At 37.2% G+C, this 18,828-nt stretch overlaps 1 long non-coding RNA gene and 2 gene segments (V, D, J or C); all 3 read right to left on the bottom strand.

Moving 5' to 3' along the window:
* Positions 1 to 6,822: 6,822 nt before the first annotated feature.
* On the bottom strand, positions 6,823 to 7,258 carry LOC102075747 (Ig heavy chain V region 5A-like). The segment is given in 2 exon segments: positions 6,823 to 7,127; positions 7,216 to 7,258. Coding segments are annotated over 2 exon segments (348 nt in total).
* A 9,462-nt stretch (positions 7,259 to 16,720) lies between these two features.
* LOC112846699 (uncharacterized) lies at positions 16,721 to 17,010 on the bottom strand. The gene is made up of 2 exons (XR_003219817.1): positions 16,930 to 17,010; positions 16,721 to 16,854 (listed from the first exon to the last, which is right to left on the bottom strand). It is a non-coding gene; the product is annotated as an uncharacterized LOC112846699 (long non-coding RNA).
* A 959-nt stretch (positions 17,011 to 17,969) lies between these two features.
* On the bottom strand, positions 17,970 to 18,389 carry LOC112846726 (immunoglobulin heavy variable 4-34-like). The segment is given in 2 exon segments: positions 17,970 to 18,271; positions 18,353 to 18,389. Coding segments are annotated over 2 exon segments (339 nt in total).
* Between the last annotated feature and the right edge of the window lie 439 nt (positions 18,390 to 18,828).

Raw genomic sequence — 18,828 nt, 5'->3', positions numbered from 1 at the left:
ACTAGATAAATGCAGGTTATCATAATAATTTATCTTCATCTATTTTTATTCAGTTTATTTATTTATTATATGGGGGGAAAGTCCTGTCAGCCCTGTGCTGAGAGGGACGTGTTCATCCATCTGTTTTGTCTTAATAAACCTAAATTTTAGGAAGACCTTCTGTAAATCTGTTCAGTTTTATTCATATAGCACCACTTAACAAATAATTCATGTTGCAATGCACATTATGTTGTAAGGTAAAGTACGGTAAATTTGCTTTAAAGTAATAATATATGAATAAAAATGGATTTAATGGAATGTCAAAGAAATTAGAATAAAAGATTTCATGCTGACGATTGCTAACTCATGAATCATTTCAATCTATTTTGCTGACAATTAAATTAACTAATTAAATCATTACAACTGGAATTAAAACTCCATCCATCCATCTATCATTCTGTACTTCTTAGTCGATTCATCATTGTGGATGGCTGATAGATGGACTTTACAACGAATGGCCTGAACTGTCTGTTTCACGTATCATTCAAATGAATCTAAAAACAAAATATGTTGCATCAAATTGTATGGTTTTGTTTTTTAGAGTTGTTTAGCACTGGTTTTATTCCCTTAGATTCACTTTCTGTGGGAGATGGTCATTTGTAACTTCTAAACTATGAGCTGAAACATTTTGAGTTCCTTCTCTATTTTCCAGTAATGTGGTACAGATATTAGCAGTGCTATTTTCCTGGTTAGGGAGAGCTATGCTAGATGAACACAACTGCAAAACCTGCAATGTTTCAGTGATCAGAGAGTTCTTGCTTGAGTGTTGACATATTTTTTCATACTGATTTTTTTATCATTAGTTTTCACAGTTGTGTATCCAGAAGTACATTATTTTAAATATGCGCTCAGACGTAGAAGAACATGTATCATATTCTGAATAATCTCTTCAGCAGTAAGTCAAATATAAATGGTCAGGAGAATGAGCAGCATTCTGATGATTATGATTAAATGGATTACATATATGGTGATATATGTGCTCATGTGCATATGTCAATTACTGATTAATTTAAACTTATTCATGCTCTCTGTTTAAATGCTTATATACTTTTTTCATATTGATTTTCTTTATGAATCACCTTATCTTTAAAAACAAATGTTTTATAAATATTCTCACTCTTGTCATATCTTCTTTAAAATGTTGTAATATTTGTAATCATCTACTGTCCCCTACAGGTTGTTATGAAAATATATAGCCTATGGTTTTTGTAAAGCTTCTCTCATATCAGAAACCACTGTGTGTTTGTCGCACAGTAATACACAGCAGAGTCCTCTGGCTTTAGATTGGACAGTCTCAGATATGTCATCCTGTTGCTGTCGTCTTTGGTGATTTCTATACGTCCTTGCACACTGGCAATATATTCAGTTCTACTTGCGTCACTCCAAATAGTTCCAAACCATTCTAGGCCTTTTCCTGCAGGTTGTCTGATCCAGTGCATGCCATAGCTGCCAAAATTGAAACCAGTTCCTCTACAGGAAAGACTGAGGGCTTCCTGAGGATTTTTGAATACTGGAGTAGAGGGAATGGACTCCATAGCCTGACCATTCAGACCTGCCAAAGTACCAGAAGTATAAACAGTTAAAAAATAATTTAATAAAATCATAGTAATGAAAAAAACACTTTGTGTATTATAGCATAAAGGGACTCACAGGGCAGACAAAGAACTGTCATCAGAACAGACAGTCTCAGCATCATCTTGAGTGAAGGAAGTGCTTCAGATAGTTAGTGAGAGGACATAAGTGTGGCATCCCTATTTTATTAGGGAGGAGCAAAAATATCTTAAACATATTGAAATATTATTCAAAAGCATGTTCTAACTGCTAATCTCTGCAACACTTTTAAATTCGCTTCCTTAATTGTTTATTATGTCAAACAGTTGCAACTCGCAGCAGCTACATGTTAGTGTGACACCAGCTGTTTCTTTACACATGAGTATAAGCATGACGTCCATTTCAGTTTGCCATCAACCTGCAAGACTTTTATTTTCTATAATCATTATTTTATGAATTTCCTTGACAGAATGTTGTACAATTATAGAATAAAGTGCATGACTTTTCTCCAGCGTGTCCATCATTCTCCTCTCTGTCATCTTTCTCCATTTACATTTCGTCAGGTGTCTCTTGCTCCAGGGCTGCATATTTGTGATCCGGCCAAACCGACCCACTGAATGTTTGGCTTCTTCTTTTCTCTCTTTGCTTTTTGCTCACTCCACTCAGTCATGGCAGAGAGCTGTCGTCTCTGAATCTGGTTCTGCTGAAGCTTTCGTCCTGTCAAAGGAAAGGAAAGAGTTGGCCATCAAATCAAGTGGACTAAGGGTCTTTCAGATGATGATCCAGGCATGTATTGCACCACATCTGGATCATCAACTGAAAGTTTTACTGCTGCAATCATCTTTGCTGTTTCAGCAGAGTCCAGTTTTAGCATTCTTTTATTGTCATGACCTCTTATATTGACTCTGATGGAGAAGTATGTAAAACACCCTTTTTTAAGTCACATTTCAAATCTATATTATATTCACCACAGTAGACCCACATCAACAGCACATCAACAGCGTTCATCAAGGCAACAAACACAGTAGCCCAGTGTAAGTGGAGTTTGATTCAGTTTATAACAGTTTCAAGGAAAGTGTTTGGAAAAAGACATAAGATGTAACTTTTTTCATTGTTCAACTCTGCTATTGTCTCTTGAGATGGTAAACTTGTGTTTAAAAAAGCATGTTGTAAATACTTCAAATCTCTTTGGTTTTACTTGTTGTTTTAAAGTCTTTTTCTCTGGAATACATAGAAAAAAATAAAATATTTGCATTAACTTCTCTATCTCACAGTTTACATACATCATTTCTTTTCATAATATTTTTATTATTATCATAAAATCATTTTAGATTTTTTTTTCAATATGTTTTCACATATATCACAGGCATTATTATGACAGTGAGTTGAACATCATATTCTTGATCATCTGCTGCCCCTGTAGGTTCCTGTGAAACTGTATAGCTGAAGGTTTTTGTAAAGCCTCTCTCATTACTTAAACCACTGTGTGTCTGGCACAGTAATACACAGCAGAGTCCTCTGGCTTTAGGTTGGAAAGCCTCAGATATGTCATGCTGTTGCTGTCATCTCGACTGATTTCTACGCGTCCACTCAAACTGCTCACATATCTGTTGCTGCTGGAAGATGAGAAACCAATCCCTATCCATTCCAGTGCTTTTCCTGGTTGTTGTCTTATCCAGGGCATACCACAGCAGGTAAATGTGAAACCAGATCCCCTGCAGGAGAGATTGAGAGTCTCCCCAGGCCTTTTCACTACAGGACTGGAAGGAATGGACTCCATACTCTGACCTGTAACACCTGCGGAGATGAATACAGATAAAAGAAAGAGATATTCAAAATGTTCTGGTATCCCTGATTGACCATCATTGTTTCCTGGTAAATGATGAAACAGTAAGAAGCAGAAGAACTCACAGGGAAGTGAAAAAGCAACAAGCAGCAGAGTGAGTGTCTGTGTCATTGTGAGTCTAGAGATTCTTCACTGCTGCTCTGATGATCAACACAAAGTTTAAGACAAGTGAGCAGCACAGAAGTACACTGCACACAGTGAAGATTTGCATCAGGATATTATGTAGAGGGAGTGGCTCTTGTGCTGGCATCTCTTCTTATTTTATCACATTTTTCATTCATTTTGTAACACACAGTGCCTTGAAAAAGCATTCTTGAACTTTTACACATGTTGTCACCTTACAACCACAAAATTAAATTTGTTTTATTGAGATTTTCTGTGAATGATCAAAACAAACTAAGACATAATTGTGAAGTGGTACAAAAATGATAAATGGTTTCAGAATTTCAAGGAAAATGAAAATCTGAAAAGGGTGGTTTACCTGTGTGTAATGTAGTCTCATTATAAATATACCTGCTCTGTGAAGGCCTCAGTTAGAGAATCTTAAAGACCAAGGCACCCACCAGACAGGTCAGGGATAAAGTTGTAGATCAGTTTAAAGCAGGGTTAGGTTTATAAAAACATATACCGAGCTTTGAACATCTCAAGGAGCACTGTTCAATCCATCATCCAAAAATGGAAAAAGTATGCTACAACTTCAAATGTACCAAGACATGGCAGTCCACCTAAGCTGACAGATCGAGAAAGGAGAGCACTGCTCAGAGAAGCTTCCAAGAGGCCCATGGTGACTCTGGAGGAGCTGCAGAAATCCACAGCTCAGGTGGGACAATCTGTCCACAGGACAACTGTAAGCTGTGTACTCCACCTGGCCTATGTGGAAGAGTGGCAAGAAGGAAGCCATTTTTGACAGAAAGACATAAAAAGTCCCGTTTGCCAGGAGCCACTTAGGGGACACAGCATACATGTGGAAGAAGGTGTTCTTGTTAGATGAGACCAAATTTGAACTTTTGAACCTAAATGCAAAGCACTACATGAGGTGGAAAAGTAACACTGCTCATCACCCTGAACACACCATCCAAACTGTGAAACATGCTGGTGGCAGCATCATGCTGTGGGGATGCTTTTCTTCAGCAGGGACAGGGAAGCTGGTCAGAGTTGATGGGAAGATGGATGGAGCAAAATATAGGGCAACCTGTTCTAGCAAGAAAATAACCCTAAACCAAGGGTGGGGAACCTTTTTCATATGAAGGGCCATTTACATTTTTATATAGTTCTGTTTTTAGAAGTGTTTTTATAACTATGGGGGTGGGTGTCTTTAATTATTATATTTATTATTATATTTATTTACATAGAAATACTCTAGATTCTAAAAATACACTTTCACACATGGTAGAATCACAGGTGTCATTGTGTCAGTGAGTTGAACATCATATTCTTGATCATCTGCTGCCCCCTGTAGGTTCCTGTGAAACTGTATAGCTGAAGGTTTTTGTAAAGCCTCCCTCATTACTTAAACCACTGTGTGTGTCTGGCACAGTAATACACAGCAGAGTCCTCTGGCTTTAGGTTGGAAAGCCTCAGATGCACCATGCTGTTGCTGTCATCTCGACTGACTTCTATACGTCCACTCAAACTGCTCACATATCTGTTGTTGCTGGAAGGTATGTGGCCAACACCAATCCATTTCAGTGCTTTTCCTGGTTGTTGTCTTATCCAGCTCATACCACAGCAGGTAAATGTGAAACCAGATCCCCTGCAGGAGAGACTGAGAGTCTCCCCAGGCCTTTTCATTACAGGACTGGAAGGAATGGACTCCATACTCTGACCTGTAACACCTGAGGAGACGAAAACAGAAATGATTTTCTGTTATGACTGACTGGCACAGTGTTTCCTGGTAAATAAGGAAAAAGGAAGCAGAAGCACTCACCTGGCAAAAAGAAAGCAACCAGCAGCACAATGAGCGTGTTTGTCATCCTGAGCCTGAAGATTCTCCACTGCTGCTCTGATGATCAACACAAAGTACAAAGATGGGTCAGCAGGACAGAAGTACACTTCACACAGGTGCATTTGCATCAGAATTTAATGAAGAAGGTGTGGCTCTTGTGCTGTTATTCGTTATCACTGAATCTAGTGTTGCCTTCATTTTTTAACCTAGCTGATTTTCTTTTTTTGTAAAAGTTTCAAAAATTGGATATTTTAAAGTTGGATATCGATTTTTTTCCATTTTTCATTTAAATTGATATATTTTGTGTAACTAGAACATATATAGAACAAGACCAACATGGCCCCTCTCACAGCTAGTAGTTACTAATATTACTGCATAAGGTCTGCTAAGCAATCAAAAGATAAATACACAGAAAACATGAAACTCTCTTTTACTTTTTACTTGTAAAAAAAAAAGTATGATTCTGTGTAATCTTTTGAGAATATAGTTAGTATTTTTTATTATATTTTACATCTTCAACTGCACTTTGTACATTTCATGAATTAATCAGAAAAATATTTAGTTATCACATCCATCCATCCACACTGTGAGGCTGAGTTTCTCCAATTTTTATTTTCTTTTAAAATTAAAATGCAATTTACTCATTCAAAATATATTATTCCTTATTTTATGTGGTTTTTAAGATTATCCCATTTCAAAAAGAGACGGGCAGCAAATCACTAGAGACTAAGAAAAATGAAACTACTGGAACAACTCACAGCTAATGATGTTAATTAGTGAAATTAGTATAAGAAGAAAATCCCTGAGAGATTAAGTCAGAAGCAAAGATGAAATTCAACAACTTAAGTATTTTTGATCATCTAAAGTATGATGTGTGTCACTTATTAATCACTTATTAGTCACTGATTAATACTAGGCAGCACAGACTTAGGACATGATACATTACTGGCGTGTTTGCTCAGAGGGTGCTGTTTGATTGTTGGGGTTTCCTCTCTGTTATTGTAGGATCTTTAGCTTACAATAACAAGCATAATATTTCATTATTCATTCTTTTTTTTTCTTTATCATTTTTGCTTCCAAACATGGGCTCAGTTACTGAAGCATGTGCTTTTGTAACTACTAAACTCTGGACACATTAAATTTATTGAATTCCTGTCTCCAGCAACATGTGCTCAGCATTTACAACCTTTGCCTTAAAAGAGTTCAGGGTTCAAACTTGGGGTGGGCTCTACTCTGCCCATGCTTATGTTGTTCTTCTCCAGCTCTGGTTTCAGTTCTGTATATATCAGTCTTACAGACTTAGTGAAAATAAATCTGAATCTCCTTCCCACAGAAACACTTCTGACTACATTGCTGGTCTTAGAGCTCCTCCTCTGGTGGCTTCATGTTAAAACTGCTCAGCCACAGAGAGGTTTTTGTTCAGCTCTGTGGATGGTTTGTGCTACTGTGACTCTCTGGCACAGTAATACACAGCAGTGTCTTCAGGCTGCATATTCTGTCCGTTTAGAGTCACTCTATTGCTGGAAGAGTCTAAGTCAATGCTAAACTTGCTCTTCAGTGAATCTTTATAGTAAGTGCCCGAAGTATATCGCATCCCAATCCACTCCAGTCCTTTCCCTGCAGGCTGTCTGATCCAAGATGTGTAGTAGCTGCCCACAGAATAAGAGACCTGACAGGTGATGGTCAGACGCTGACCTGGTTGCACAATCACAGAGGCTGGCTGTGTCAGCTGTTCACATTTCACACCTGTAGAGAAAACATGTTGAATGTAGTTCTATAAAAGTAACAGTGTGTGGTGTCCATGCTGTCAGTGTTTGTGTTCAGTGAGACTCACAGGATCCAGCAGCCAGCAGCAGCAGCAGAGCTACAGAGAACATGTTGGTGCTGAAGGTGATCTGATGGGAGCTTCTCATCTGATGAAATTGACGGACTGATTTCAAGTCTTTATTTCAAACTGAGAGGAAGTTCACTTTGCATACACATGGAAACTGTCAGGTTATAACAGAAACATGCATTACTGCTTTGCTAACAGAGAGTTTGGAGAGGTGAGAAACTGAAATGTAACTTTAAAAACAGATTTATTTGAACAAGAATGAAACATTAGATTATGTTTTGTAGGCTTCATGAGCTGTTGAGTGTTTTATGTTTATCATACACATTACTGTGAAAGTATGAACAAGGTAAATCAAAATGGATTCTCTTCATTACAACCAAAATTAATGAATGAACTTATTAGAGATCAATGCAGTTCTATTGCTTGTTTATTATGAGTTGGAAGTCATTTTCTGAATGTAAATTGCTGATTTTAAATGCTGTGTGTTTCTTCACCTTGCTTCACGGTGGCTCTCAGGCAAAATAATAAACAACAGAATCCTCCTGTTGTCAAGCCTCTGACCTGCAGATACACTTGTTGTTGTCTCTGGACCATAGATATTTATATTGAAATTAGTTTTGCACTGACTCCTCCTCAGTAAACAATATCACTGTTTCACAGAGTCAAAATACTAGAATAATACTAGAATAATAATACTAGAAAGCAATATTAAAAAAATTCTAACAACAGATTATCAAGCTTAAACGCGTTGCTGTTGTTTAGTGCGTTACAAGAAAACAAAACGAGAAACAAAACATCGGCCCGTAAAAACAAAAATCACCATCGGCCCATTGGGCAAATGCTCTGTATGTCCGATGGCCAGTCCAGTTGTGTGTATAACTGGGTAACTGCATTTGTAATTGTGCATTATATTACAAACAATAAGAGTTAACACTTTGGGGCATTATTTAGTTTTAATTTTCATATTTTTCAGTTTGGTTCAAATTGGAATTGTAGCACTTTTATAGGTATTTGACTTCTTCATGAAATAAATGTCATATTTTCATTAGATACTCACAATTTTCCCACATGATACTTGTTCTTGGTTTATTTCTGTATGGTACAAAATGTCATACAGAAAGAGGATCAAATCCTTCTTTGATTTTGTGCCACAGAGTCCCAGGGTCTTCTGGACCAGTTCAAACAAGAACACCACTTAAAGCCTCCTCTGTCATTAAAATGGACAACATGGAAGAATTAGAAGACATTGTGGAAAGTGTGGAGTCTCTATTGAGGATATGATTCCGGGGCCAGCACTCCTCCTTCTCCTCCTCCTCCTTTCCCTGCTGGACTTCGCTGTGTGTCTCACTGAGTTTTTAAATGCAAGAATGCTTGAAGTGTCTGAGTCAATGCTGAACCTTTTCTTCAGTAAGTCTTTATAGTGAGAGCTCCCACTACTTTTCCTCTTTTTTTTTTTTTTGCCTGCAGGGTGACTGATCAGCTGTCCAGGAGCTGACAGGTGAGACATTGGTCAGACATTAATCTTCAGTTCATTTCTAAAAAGCTGAAAGCAAATTATGACTTGTTTTGATGTGGTGAGTTTTTGTACAGAGTTTCTTCCTCTTGTGTCACTGTGACTCTCGAGCACAATAATAAACAGCTGAATCCTCACTGATCAAGCTGCTCATCTGCAGATACAGCTGCTTTCTGCTGTTTCCTCTGAATGACTGAGAGTAGTAGATGCTGCTACTACTACTGTAGATCAAAGCGATCCACTCCAGTCCTTTTCCAGCAGCCTGTCTGACCCAAGCTGCATCAATATCACTGCTGAACCCTGAGTATGTACAGGTCAGTGTGTGGGAGTCTCCAGGCCTTTTAACCACTGATTCAGACTCAGTCAGTGTTTGACCTTCAGTACCTAAAAAGTGTTAAGAGTTCATTAGTGTAATCAAATTTTCTTTCCATAATTTTATTTGTCCAATTAATTAGTTTGCTCTTACCAGCTGAGAAATTCAACAGAAAAAGAAAAAATGCTAAATAAAAAGGTCTGATCATTGTAACAGTTGTTGTCCAGTCTGCAGAGTGTATGTTGAGTCTTTGTGTTTTGTGCTGCAACATATATGAAGACAGTAAAGATAACAGTTTTGCATTGTCTCCTCCTCTTTTCAACACCTTTTAATTCATTGGGCATAATTTAAACTGACGATATCATGAACAGTAAAGACACTAAAAATCGTAAAATATGACTGAATAAAAATAATCTACAATTCATTCATGGTCTTAGAGCTCCTCCTCTGGGTGTTTCATGTTATAACTGTTCAGGCACTGAGAGGTTTTCGTTCAGCTCTGCTGATGGTTTGTGATACTGTGGCTCTCGAGCACAATAATAAACAGCTGAATCCTCAGTCGTCAAGCTGTTCATCTGCAGATACACCTGCTTTCTGCTGTTGTCTCTGGAGATGGTAAACCTGCCTCTGACTGACTGAGAGTAGAAGATATTGCTGCTATCACTGAGGATCCGAGCAACCCATTCCAGTCCTTTTCCAGCAGCCTGTCTGATCCAAGCACCATTAATATTACCACTGAACCCTGAGTATGTACAGGTCAGTCTGTGGGAGTCTCCAGGCCTTTTAATCACTGATTCAGTCTCAGTCAGTGTTTGACCCTCAGTACCTACAGACAAAAACATGATTAGCTTCTTTATATCAAACATATCTTAATGTTTGCAGAGAAATGTGCTGTCCTTACCAGCCCAGTAAACTGACACTATAAGAAAAACAAAGGTAAACCCAGGACACTTCATTGTAAAAGTCATGTCTCTCTACTCAGTCTACAGTCATGAAAACCAGTCTTGCAGTCCCTTTGTTATACTTGGCTACACATGTGTAAAGATCTAAATTTGCATAAACTCCTCCTTAAAGAAAAACACACTTCATCTCATAAAAACATTTGCACACCACTTATAATAACATTTTTAAGGAAATATTACATGTATTTACAAATGATTATGATTATTTGTTACTTAATAAAGAACATTTTTCTCTCAAAATTTATACACCAATTTATTTCTGATACATCAGTGAAAAACTCCATATATATTCATTATTAAATGTGTGCACCATAAAGTAATACAGTAATTAACAATAGGAACATTATGACTCTTTACTGTTAAAGCTCATGTTGATGGAAGTGGATTCACTACAACATCAGCTGTTGCTTAAAAACAGAAACTAGAGCAGTAAACATTTTATGAGGCATCCAAAACTCCATAAAATAAAACTAAAGTCCAATAAAACTAATCCTCAGCATGGTGAATGATGAACATATCAAAAAGGGTTTTCCATACAAAAAACAATTATATAAAAAAGTAACCAAACACCACTGACAGAATAAGGAACAACAGGGTGTCTGCCCACAGACAAGCAAAAAAAAGAATACATAATTAGATTATTTGATCTTGGCATTATGATGTTTATGATTTAGATTTCACGGTGTCACTATGACTCTTGAAGAAAGCGATAAACAGCAGAATCCTCTGATGTCATCTGCAGATTCAGCTGCTTTCTGCTGTTTTCTCTGGAGATGGTAAACTGGTGCTGAACTGCTGCGATTAATATTTCTGTCTAACACTCCCTCTATCAAGAATAGCGACCCCTTAAAACAATTTCCCTTTTTTCCTAAATATACCTTGAAATTATTATTGGTCTTTGAGCGCCTCCTCTGGTGGCTTCATAATACAAATGTGTTCATGCACTGAGAGGTTTTTATTCAGGTCTGCTGATGTTTTGTGTTACTGTGACTCTCTGGCACAATAATACACAGCAGTGTCTTCAGGCTGCATATTCTGTCCATTTAGAGTTACTGTCTTGCTTGAAGTGTCTAAATCAATGCTGAATTTGTTCTTTAGTGAATCTTTATAGTATGAAGCTGAAGTATGTTTCATCCCAATCCACTCCAGTCCTTTCCCTGCAGGCTGTCTGATCCAAGCTGTCCAGTAGCCAAGAGAATAAGAGACCTGACAGGTGATGGTCAGACGCTGACCTGGCTGCACAATCACAGAGAGTGGCTGTGTCAGCTGTTCACACTTCACACCTGTGGAGAAAACGTGTTGAATATAGTAACAGTAAGAATCAGTGTGCTGCGATCATATTATTGCTGTTCATTGAGACTCACAGGATCCAGCAGCAGCAGAGCTAAAGAGAACATGTTGGTACTAAATATGATCTGATGGGAGCTTCTCATCTTCTTCTGACTTTATATCAGCCTGTGAGGAAGTTTGATTTGCGTACAGAGGGATTCTGTTAGATTATACGAGAAAACAGATCATACTGTGGCATTGAGTAGTAAGAAAAAGAGTTTCAGCACAATTAATAGAAAATTACTGACGCCCATTTGCTGCACTGCTTTCATGCAGCAATGTTCATATTTTGCAGTCAGTTGTTTTCAGTGGGAAAGATCTGAAACCTAACAGTGATTAGCACAAAGTATTCAGATGGTGAGTGTGATGCATTTAACAGCTCCTTTTAGTCCCCTTTATGAACTGGTGAGACAGAATACTTCAGAAGTACTTGTTGTTTAAACAAATTATAAAATATTTAATAATAAGTTCATGCTGATATTTGTCCTGCTCAGCAGCAAATCCAGTTAGATATTAAATATGATTCATTCATGTTCCATTTCAGTATTCTAAACTTTTAGATTTTTTGTAGAAATGTAAAAATATTTTCTAACATTTTTGACAAAAAGTTTAATCAGAAAATCAAACACTGCAAAATCAGCTACTCACCTTTTAGCGTGCATTTGTATGTGCATCTTTATACCGCCCCTTAAATATGCAAACCATATTCTTCTGCCATGTGTGTATCTGGCACAGTAACACACAGCACAGTGCTCTGGTATTAGTCTGTGCACACTGCTGACATATCCATCTGCAAGTGCATCACTTTGTATCAATCCCATTGATGCAATACTGCATACTGGTGGATTAACCATTACAGAAACATGAAAGTTTTACAAAAATAAAATCTCCAGGGCTGATATATGCAACACTGACACTGCTGAAAGGCAGTTCTTATATATTATTATTTTTATATATTCAGATATTCATAAACATTATACTTATATATTAATATCATATTATTTGTTTTTAAATCATCTCTGTGTACTACAAAAATTTTGTAATTCACCACCTGACTGTATCTGTGTGATTTATTGTACACACTATGGTGGAACAAAATATATATCTTGAAAATACCAAAATTTATTCTATTTAGTCTGAACTGAATTAATGCTGATTAATGCATTACAGATGGTGTTTCTTCACAATGTTGTTGATGTTGAACAGCAATGAATTAATTTATCTTGATGTAAACTGCAGAAAGCAAGTTTTCCATGTACTTGGAAAACATTTATTCCTCATGTGTCACTGTGGCTCTGGAGCACAATAATAAAAAGAAAAAGAGTGTAGATTTCATTTTTATTATTATTATTATTATTATTGTTGTTGTTGTTAATGTGGGTCATCTTTGTTGATTTGAATCTACCTTTGATTAACTGGAAGTAATAGATATAAGAACTTCCTGTGTTTATAAAGGCAGCCTGTTCATAGGGTAGTCTCTGAATAAGAATCCAGAGCCTGTACAGATCAGTCTGTGAGATTTGAATGACTGGTTCAGATTCTGTCAGAGTCTGACCATCAATACATGTCAAGTTAAATTGTTTGGAAACACAAATAAATGCTGTGTAATGTTAGAGTCTATAAATGTTTTTATGTGCCCAGCATAATAAGTGTCTATACTGCCTTTTGAACTACAGATGACTGTTTAAATACCCTGAAATATGTCACTGATAAATTTATGAGTAATAAAATAAATGTTTCAGAGAGCCCAGGATTCAGCAACCAACAGCATCAGCAGAGCTACAGGTGAACTGATGGGAGCTTCTTCTGTTCACAGCACTAACATCACTCTTTATAAGAGTCTGAGAGGAAGTTTCCTTTGGATACAGACTGGCAATGACAAATTATAAAAGTGATAAGAGTTCTCCTGTCACTAATAGTTAGAGATTGCAGTCGTGGTGCAAAAATTCTTTGGTGCATACACAAAACAATGTAATTCACAACACTAGCTCAGAGATGTTTGACCTTTTTTATATCACTGATGAAATTTAAAACATTTAGATAAAGCAAAAGAAAACAATTACAATTACACAGAGATGAGCACAATGTTTTTGTCAGTGTGTTGATGTGTATTAATTAATTATTTATGCAAATTTAGCATTTTCTTTTTTTTCTTTTGATATATTGAGTTTTTGTACAGTGTTTCTTCCTCTTGTGTCACTGTGACTCTCAAGCACAATAATAAACAGCTGAATCCTCAGTCGTCAAGCTGCTCATCTGCAGATATACCTGCTTTCTGCTGTTGTCTCTGGAGATGGTAAATCTGCCTCTGACTGACTGAGAGTAGTGGATATAGCTTCTATCATCCTCAATAAAAGCAATCCACTCCAGTCTTTTTCCAGCAGCCTGTCATATAAGACTCATGAAAGTGGCCACTTTCATATATTGTTTTAGTAAGTATCCAAAACATACAAGTTTCATTTATATAATTTTTCAAGGGATCTTATATCTGTTTTCACTCTTGTATGCTTTTCATACAAGTTTCACACAAGACAGATACAAACTTTACAAGATTTATATATATCTTTTCTATATACGAGGGTAGTCTCTGAATGTGAATCTAGAGCCTGTACAGGTCAGTCTGTGGGATTCTCCAGGCCTTTTACTGATTGGTTCAGATCCTGTCAGAGTCTGACCATAAACACCTGTCAAGATCATCAAATCACACAGTTAAATAGTTTTCAAATAAGTCGTCCTCACAGGAGACAAAACCAGATTACTCCAATCTGCTATGAAATGAGTGATATTAGTTTTATCATTCCGGTAACAGTGGCAATTACACATAGTTGTAATATACACGGTGGGCCATTTATATGGATACACCATAATAAAATGGGAATGATTGGTGATATTAAAGTCCTGTTTGTGGCACATTAGTATATGTGAGGGGGCAAACTCCTCAAGATGGGTGGTGACCATGGTGGCCATTTAGAAGTCGGCCATCTTGGATACAACTTTTGTTTTTTCAATAGGAAAAGGGCCATGTGACACATCAAACTTATTGGTAATGTCACAAGAAAAACAATGGTGTGCTATCCATATAAATGGCCCATAAGTTACATAAATTGTTTACATAAATAAGCTAAGCAAAAATTAATTTGATTTGAGTTAATATACTAATGCTACCTCTGAATGCCTATTGTTGATAATTACACTCCTTTTATGGAGAAGACTTTTTTGTATGTTTCCTCTGTATATTTGATCTTTACAAAAACTGGCACAGTTTCTGAATTACAAAAGTAAACCGTCTTTAAGCTTCTTTGTGACTCACTGAGTTTTTAAATGCAAGAATGCTTTAAGGGTTTTTGTACAGGTCTCTTCATAGTTTTTGTTACTGCTGCACAGTAATATAAAGCAGATTCCTCTGGCTTTAAGTTGGACAGTCTCAGATACACCATGCTGTTCCCGTTGTTTCTGGAGATTTCTACACATCCTTGCATGCTGCTGGCATAAATGGCTCAAACCAAATAACCATCCACTCTAGTGTTTTTCCTGCAGGTTGTCTGATCCAGTCCATTCCTGCTTGGCCAAAACTGAAACCAGCTCCTCTACAGGAAAGACTGAGGGCTTCTTGGGGCTTTTTTAACACTGGACTGGAAGGAATGGACTCCAAAGCCTGACCATTCAAACCTGCTGAACAACCAGAAGAAAAAGCAGATCAGTGAAAATCAAGGAAGAAAATAATGATTTAAACAAATGATCTAAATAAAAATAATAATTTATATATCACAACATGAACCAACATACAGGGCAGACAGACAACTGTAAGCAGGACAGACAGTCTGAACATCATCTTGAAAGTGAAGGTTTGAGCAAAGGGTTTCAAATCAAGAGGACAGAAGTCTGCACCTGGATTTTACGAGGTATGATGTCTGTGTTGTGTGGAGGAGAGCGAAACAGAATACACTGACATGAGACAGTTGAATAAGTGTGTGTTGCTTTTGATGTGTTGGTTGTGCAGCTGTTCAGACTTTACAATATGATTGTGTAACAGTTACAGTCAGTGTGCTGTGATACTGCTGTCAGTGTTTGTGTTCAATGAGACTCACAACATCCAGCAGCAGCAGAGCTACAGTTTTCTGCAGGGAGCTTCTCTCCTTCTGTTGCAACCAAGTGTATTATATAAATTCTTTATGTTAGTCTGGATAGAAGTTTTTTTGTGTACCGATGTGTGTATAAAGCAGATGAAGTTTTGAAGGACTTACATTTACCAGAGTTTCTTTTTTATTATTCACTGAAAGCTTTTAACACAATCATAAATTTTAATATTTACACGTGAAAATAGGAAAAAAGAATATTTAATATTCAAAGTTCCTTGATGAAGCTGTTTGATTTTTTGTTGTTCTTGTTGTTGCTTAAATGTGCTGGACATGCTTTGAATGGTGGAAAGCAAATTCCGACTTGGCTGAGTTTTTGTACAGAGTTTCTTCCTCTTGTGTCACTGTGACTCTCGAGCACAATAATAAACAGCTGAATCCTCACTGGTGAAGCTGCTCATCTGCAGATACAGCTGCTTTCTGCTGTTTCCTCTGAATGACTGAGAGTAGTAGGTGCTGCTACTACTACTGTAGATCAAAGCGATCCACTCCAGTCCTTTTCCAGCAGCCTGTCTGATCCAACCAACATTAATATCACTGCTGAACCCTGACTATGTGCAGGTCAGTCTGTGGGAGTCTCCAGGCCTTTTAACCACTGGTTCAGACTCAGTCAGTGTTTGACCTTCAGTACCTAAAAAGTGTTAAGAGTTCATTAGTGTAATCAAATTTTCTTCACATAGTTTTATTTGTCCAATTAATTAGTTTGCTCTTACCAGCTGAGAAATTAAACAGAAAAAGAAAAAATGCTAAATAAAAAGGTCTGATCATTGTAACAGTTGTTGTCCAGTCTGCAGAGTGTATGTTGAGTCTTTGTGTTTTGTGCTGCGACATATATGAAGACAGCAAAGATAACAGTCTTGTATTGTCTCCTCCTCTTTTCAACACCTTTTAATTCATGGGGCATAATTTAAACTGACGATATCATGAACAGTAAAGACACTAAAAGTCGTAAAATATGACTGAATAAAAATCATCTACAATTCATTCATGGTCTTAGAGCTCCTCCTCTGGGTGTTTCATGTTATAACTGTTCAGGCACTGAGAGGTTTTTGTTCAGCTCTGCTGATGGTTTGTGTCACTGTGACTCTCGAGCACAATAATAAACAGCTGAATCTTCAGTCGTCAAGCTGTTCATCTGCAGATACACCTGCTTTCTGCTGTTGTCTCTGGAGATGGTGAAGCGGCCTCTGAATGACTGAGAGTACCAGATATGGCTGCTATCACTGTGGAGCCCAGCAATCCACTCCAGTCCTTTTCCAGCAGCCTGTCTGAGCCAAGCAGCATGAATATCACTGCTGAACCCTGAGTATGTACAGGTCAGTCTGTGGGAGTCTCCAGGCCTTTTAATCACTGATTCAGACTCAGTCAGTGTTTGACTCTCAGTACCTACAGACAAAAACATGATTAGCTTCTTTATTTCAAACATATCTTATTGTTTGCAGAGAAATGTGCTGTCCTTACCAGCCCAGTAAACTGACACTATAAAAAAAACTAACATAAAGCCAGGACACTTCATTGTAAAAGTCATGTCTCTCTGCTCAGTCTATAGTCATGAAAACCAGTCTTGCAGTCCCTTTGTTATATTTGGCAACACATGTGTAAACATCTGATTTTGCATAAACTCCTCCTTAAAGAGAAACACTTCATCTCATACTAACATCAGCACAGCACTTATAATTAAATATTTAAGCAAATATTATATTTATTTACAAATGATTATCATTATTTGTTACTTAATAAAGAACATTTTTCTCTCAAAATTTATACACCAATTTATTTCTGATACATCAGTGAAAAACTCCATATATATCCATTATTAAATGTGTGCACCATAAAGTAATACAGTAATTAACAATAGGAACATTATGACTCTTTACTGTTAAAGCTCATGTTGATGGAAGTGGATTCACTACAACATCAGCTGTTGCTTAAAAACAGGAAATAGAGCAGTAAACATTTTATGAGGCATCCAAAACTCCATAAAACAAAACTAAAGTCCAATAAAACTAATCCTCAGCATGGTGAATGATGAACATATCAAAAAGGGTTTTCCATACAAAAAACAATTATATAAAAAAGTAACCAAACACCACTGACAGAATAAGGAACAACAGGGTGTCTGCCCACAGACAAGCAAAAACAAGAATACATAATTAGATTATTTGATCTTGGCATTATGATGTTTATGATTCAGATTTCACGGTGTCACTATGACTCTTGAGGAAAAGAATAAACAGCAGAATCCTCTGATGTCATCTGCAGATTCAGCTGCTTTCTGCTGTTTTCTCTGGAGATGGTAAACTGGTGCTGAACTGCTGCGATTAATATTTCTGTCTAACACTCCCTCTATCAAGAATAGCGACCCCTTAAAACAATTCCCCTTTTTTCCTTAACACACCTTAAAATTATTATTGGTCTTAGAGCTCCTCCTCTGGTGGCTTCATAATACAAATGTGTTCATGCACTGAGAGGTTTTTATTCAGGTCTGCTGATGTTTTGTGTCACTGTGACTCTCTGGCACAGTAATACACAGCAGTGTCTTCAGGCTGCATATTCTGTCCATTTAAAGTTACTGTGTTGCTTGAAGTGTCCAAGTCAATGCTGATTTTGTTCTTCAGTGAATCTTTATAGTGAGAGTCCCCAGTATGTTTCATCCCAATCCACTCCAGTCCTTTCCCTGCAGGCTGTCGGATCCAAGCTGTGTACCAGTCAAGAAAGTAAGAGACCTGACAGGTGATGGTCAGATGCTGACCTGGCTGCACAATCACAGAGGCTGGCTGTGTCAGCTGTTCACACTTCACACCTGTGGAGAAAACATGTTTAATGTAGTAACAGTAAGAATCAGTGTGCTGTGATCATATTATTGCTGTTCAGTGAGACTCACAGGATCCAGCAGCCAGCAGCAGAGCTAAAGAGAACATGTTGGTACTAAATATGATCTGATGGGAGCTTCTCATCTTATTCTGTGACTGACAGCATGATATCAGACTTTATATCAGCCTGTGAGGAAGTTTGATTTGCATACAGATGGATTCTGGTACATTATAAGAGAAAACAGATTGCACTGTGGCATTGAGTAGTAAGAAAAAGATATGATGATATGATTCATTCATGTTCCATTTCAGTATTTTAAACTTTTAGATTTCTTGTAGAAATGTAAAAATATTTTCTAACATGTTTGACAAAAAGTTTAATCAGAAAATCAAACACTGCAAAGTCAGCTACTCACCTTAGCGTGCATTTGTATGTGCATATTTATGCCGGCCGTTGTATCTGTGTGTATCTGGCACAGTAACACACAGGACAGTGCTCTGGTATTAGTCTGTGCACACTGCAGACATATCCGTCTGCAAGTGCATC

This window comes from Oreochromis niloticus, linkage group LG4 (assembly GCF_001858045.2).
Source record: "Oreochromis niloticus isolate F11D_XX linkage group LG4, O_niloticus_UMD_NMBU, whole genome shotgun sequence".
Lineage (NCBI taxonomy): Eukaryota > Metazoa > Chordata > Actinopteri > Cichliformes > Cichlidae > Oreochromis > Oreochromis niloticus.
This window is presented reverse-complemented; position numbering and strand designations above follow the sequence as displayed.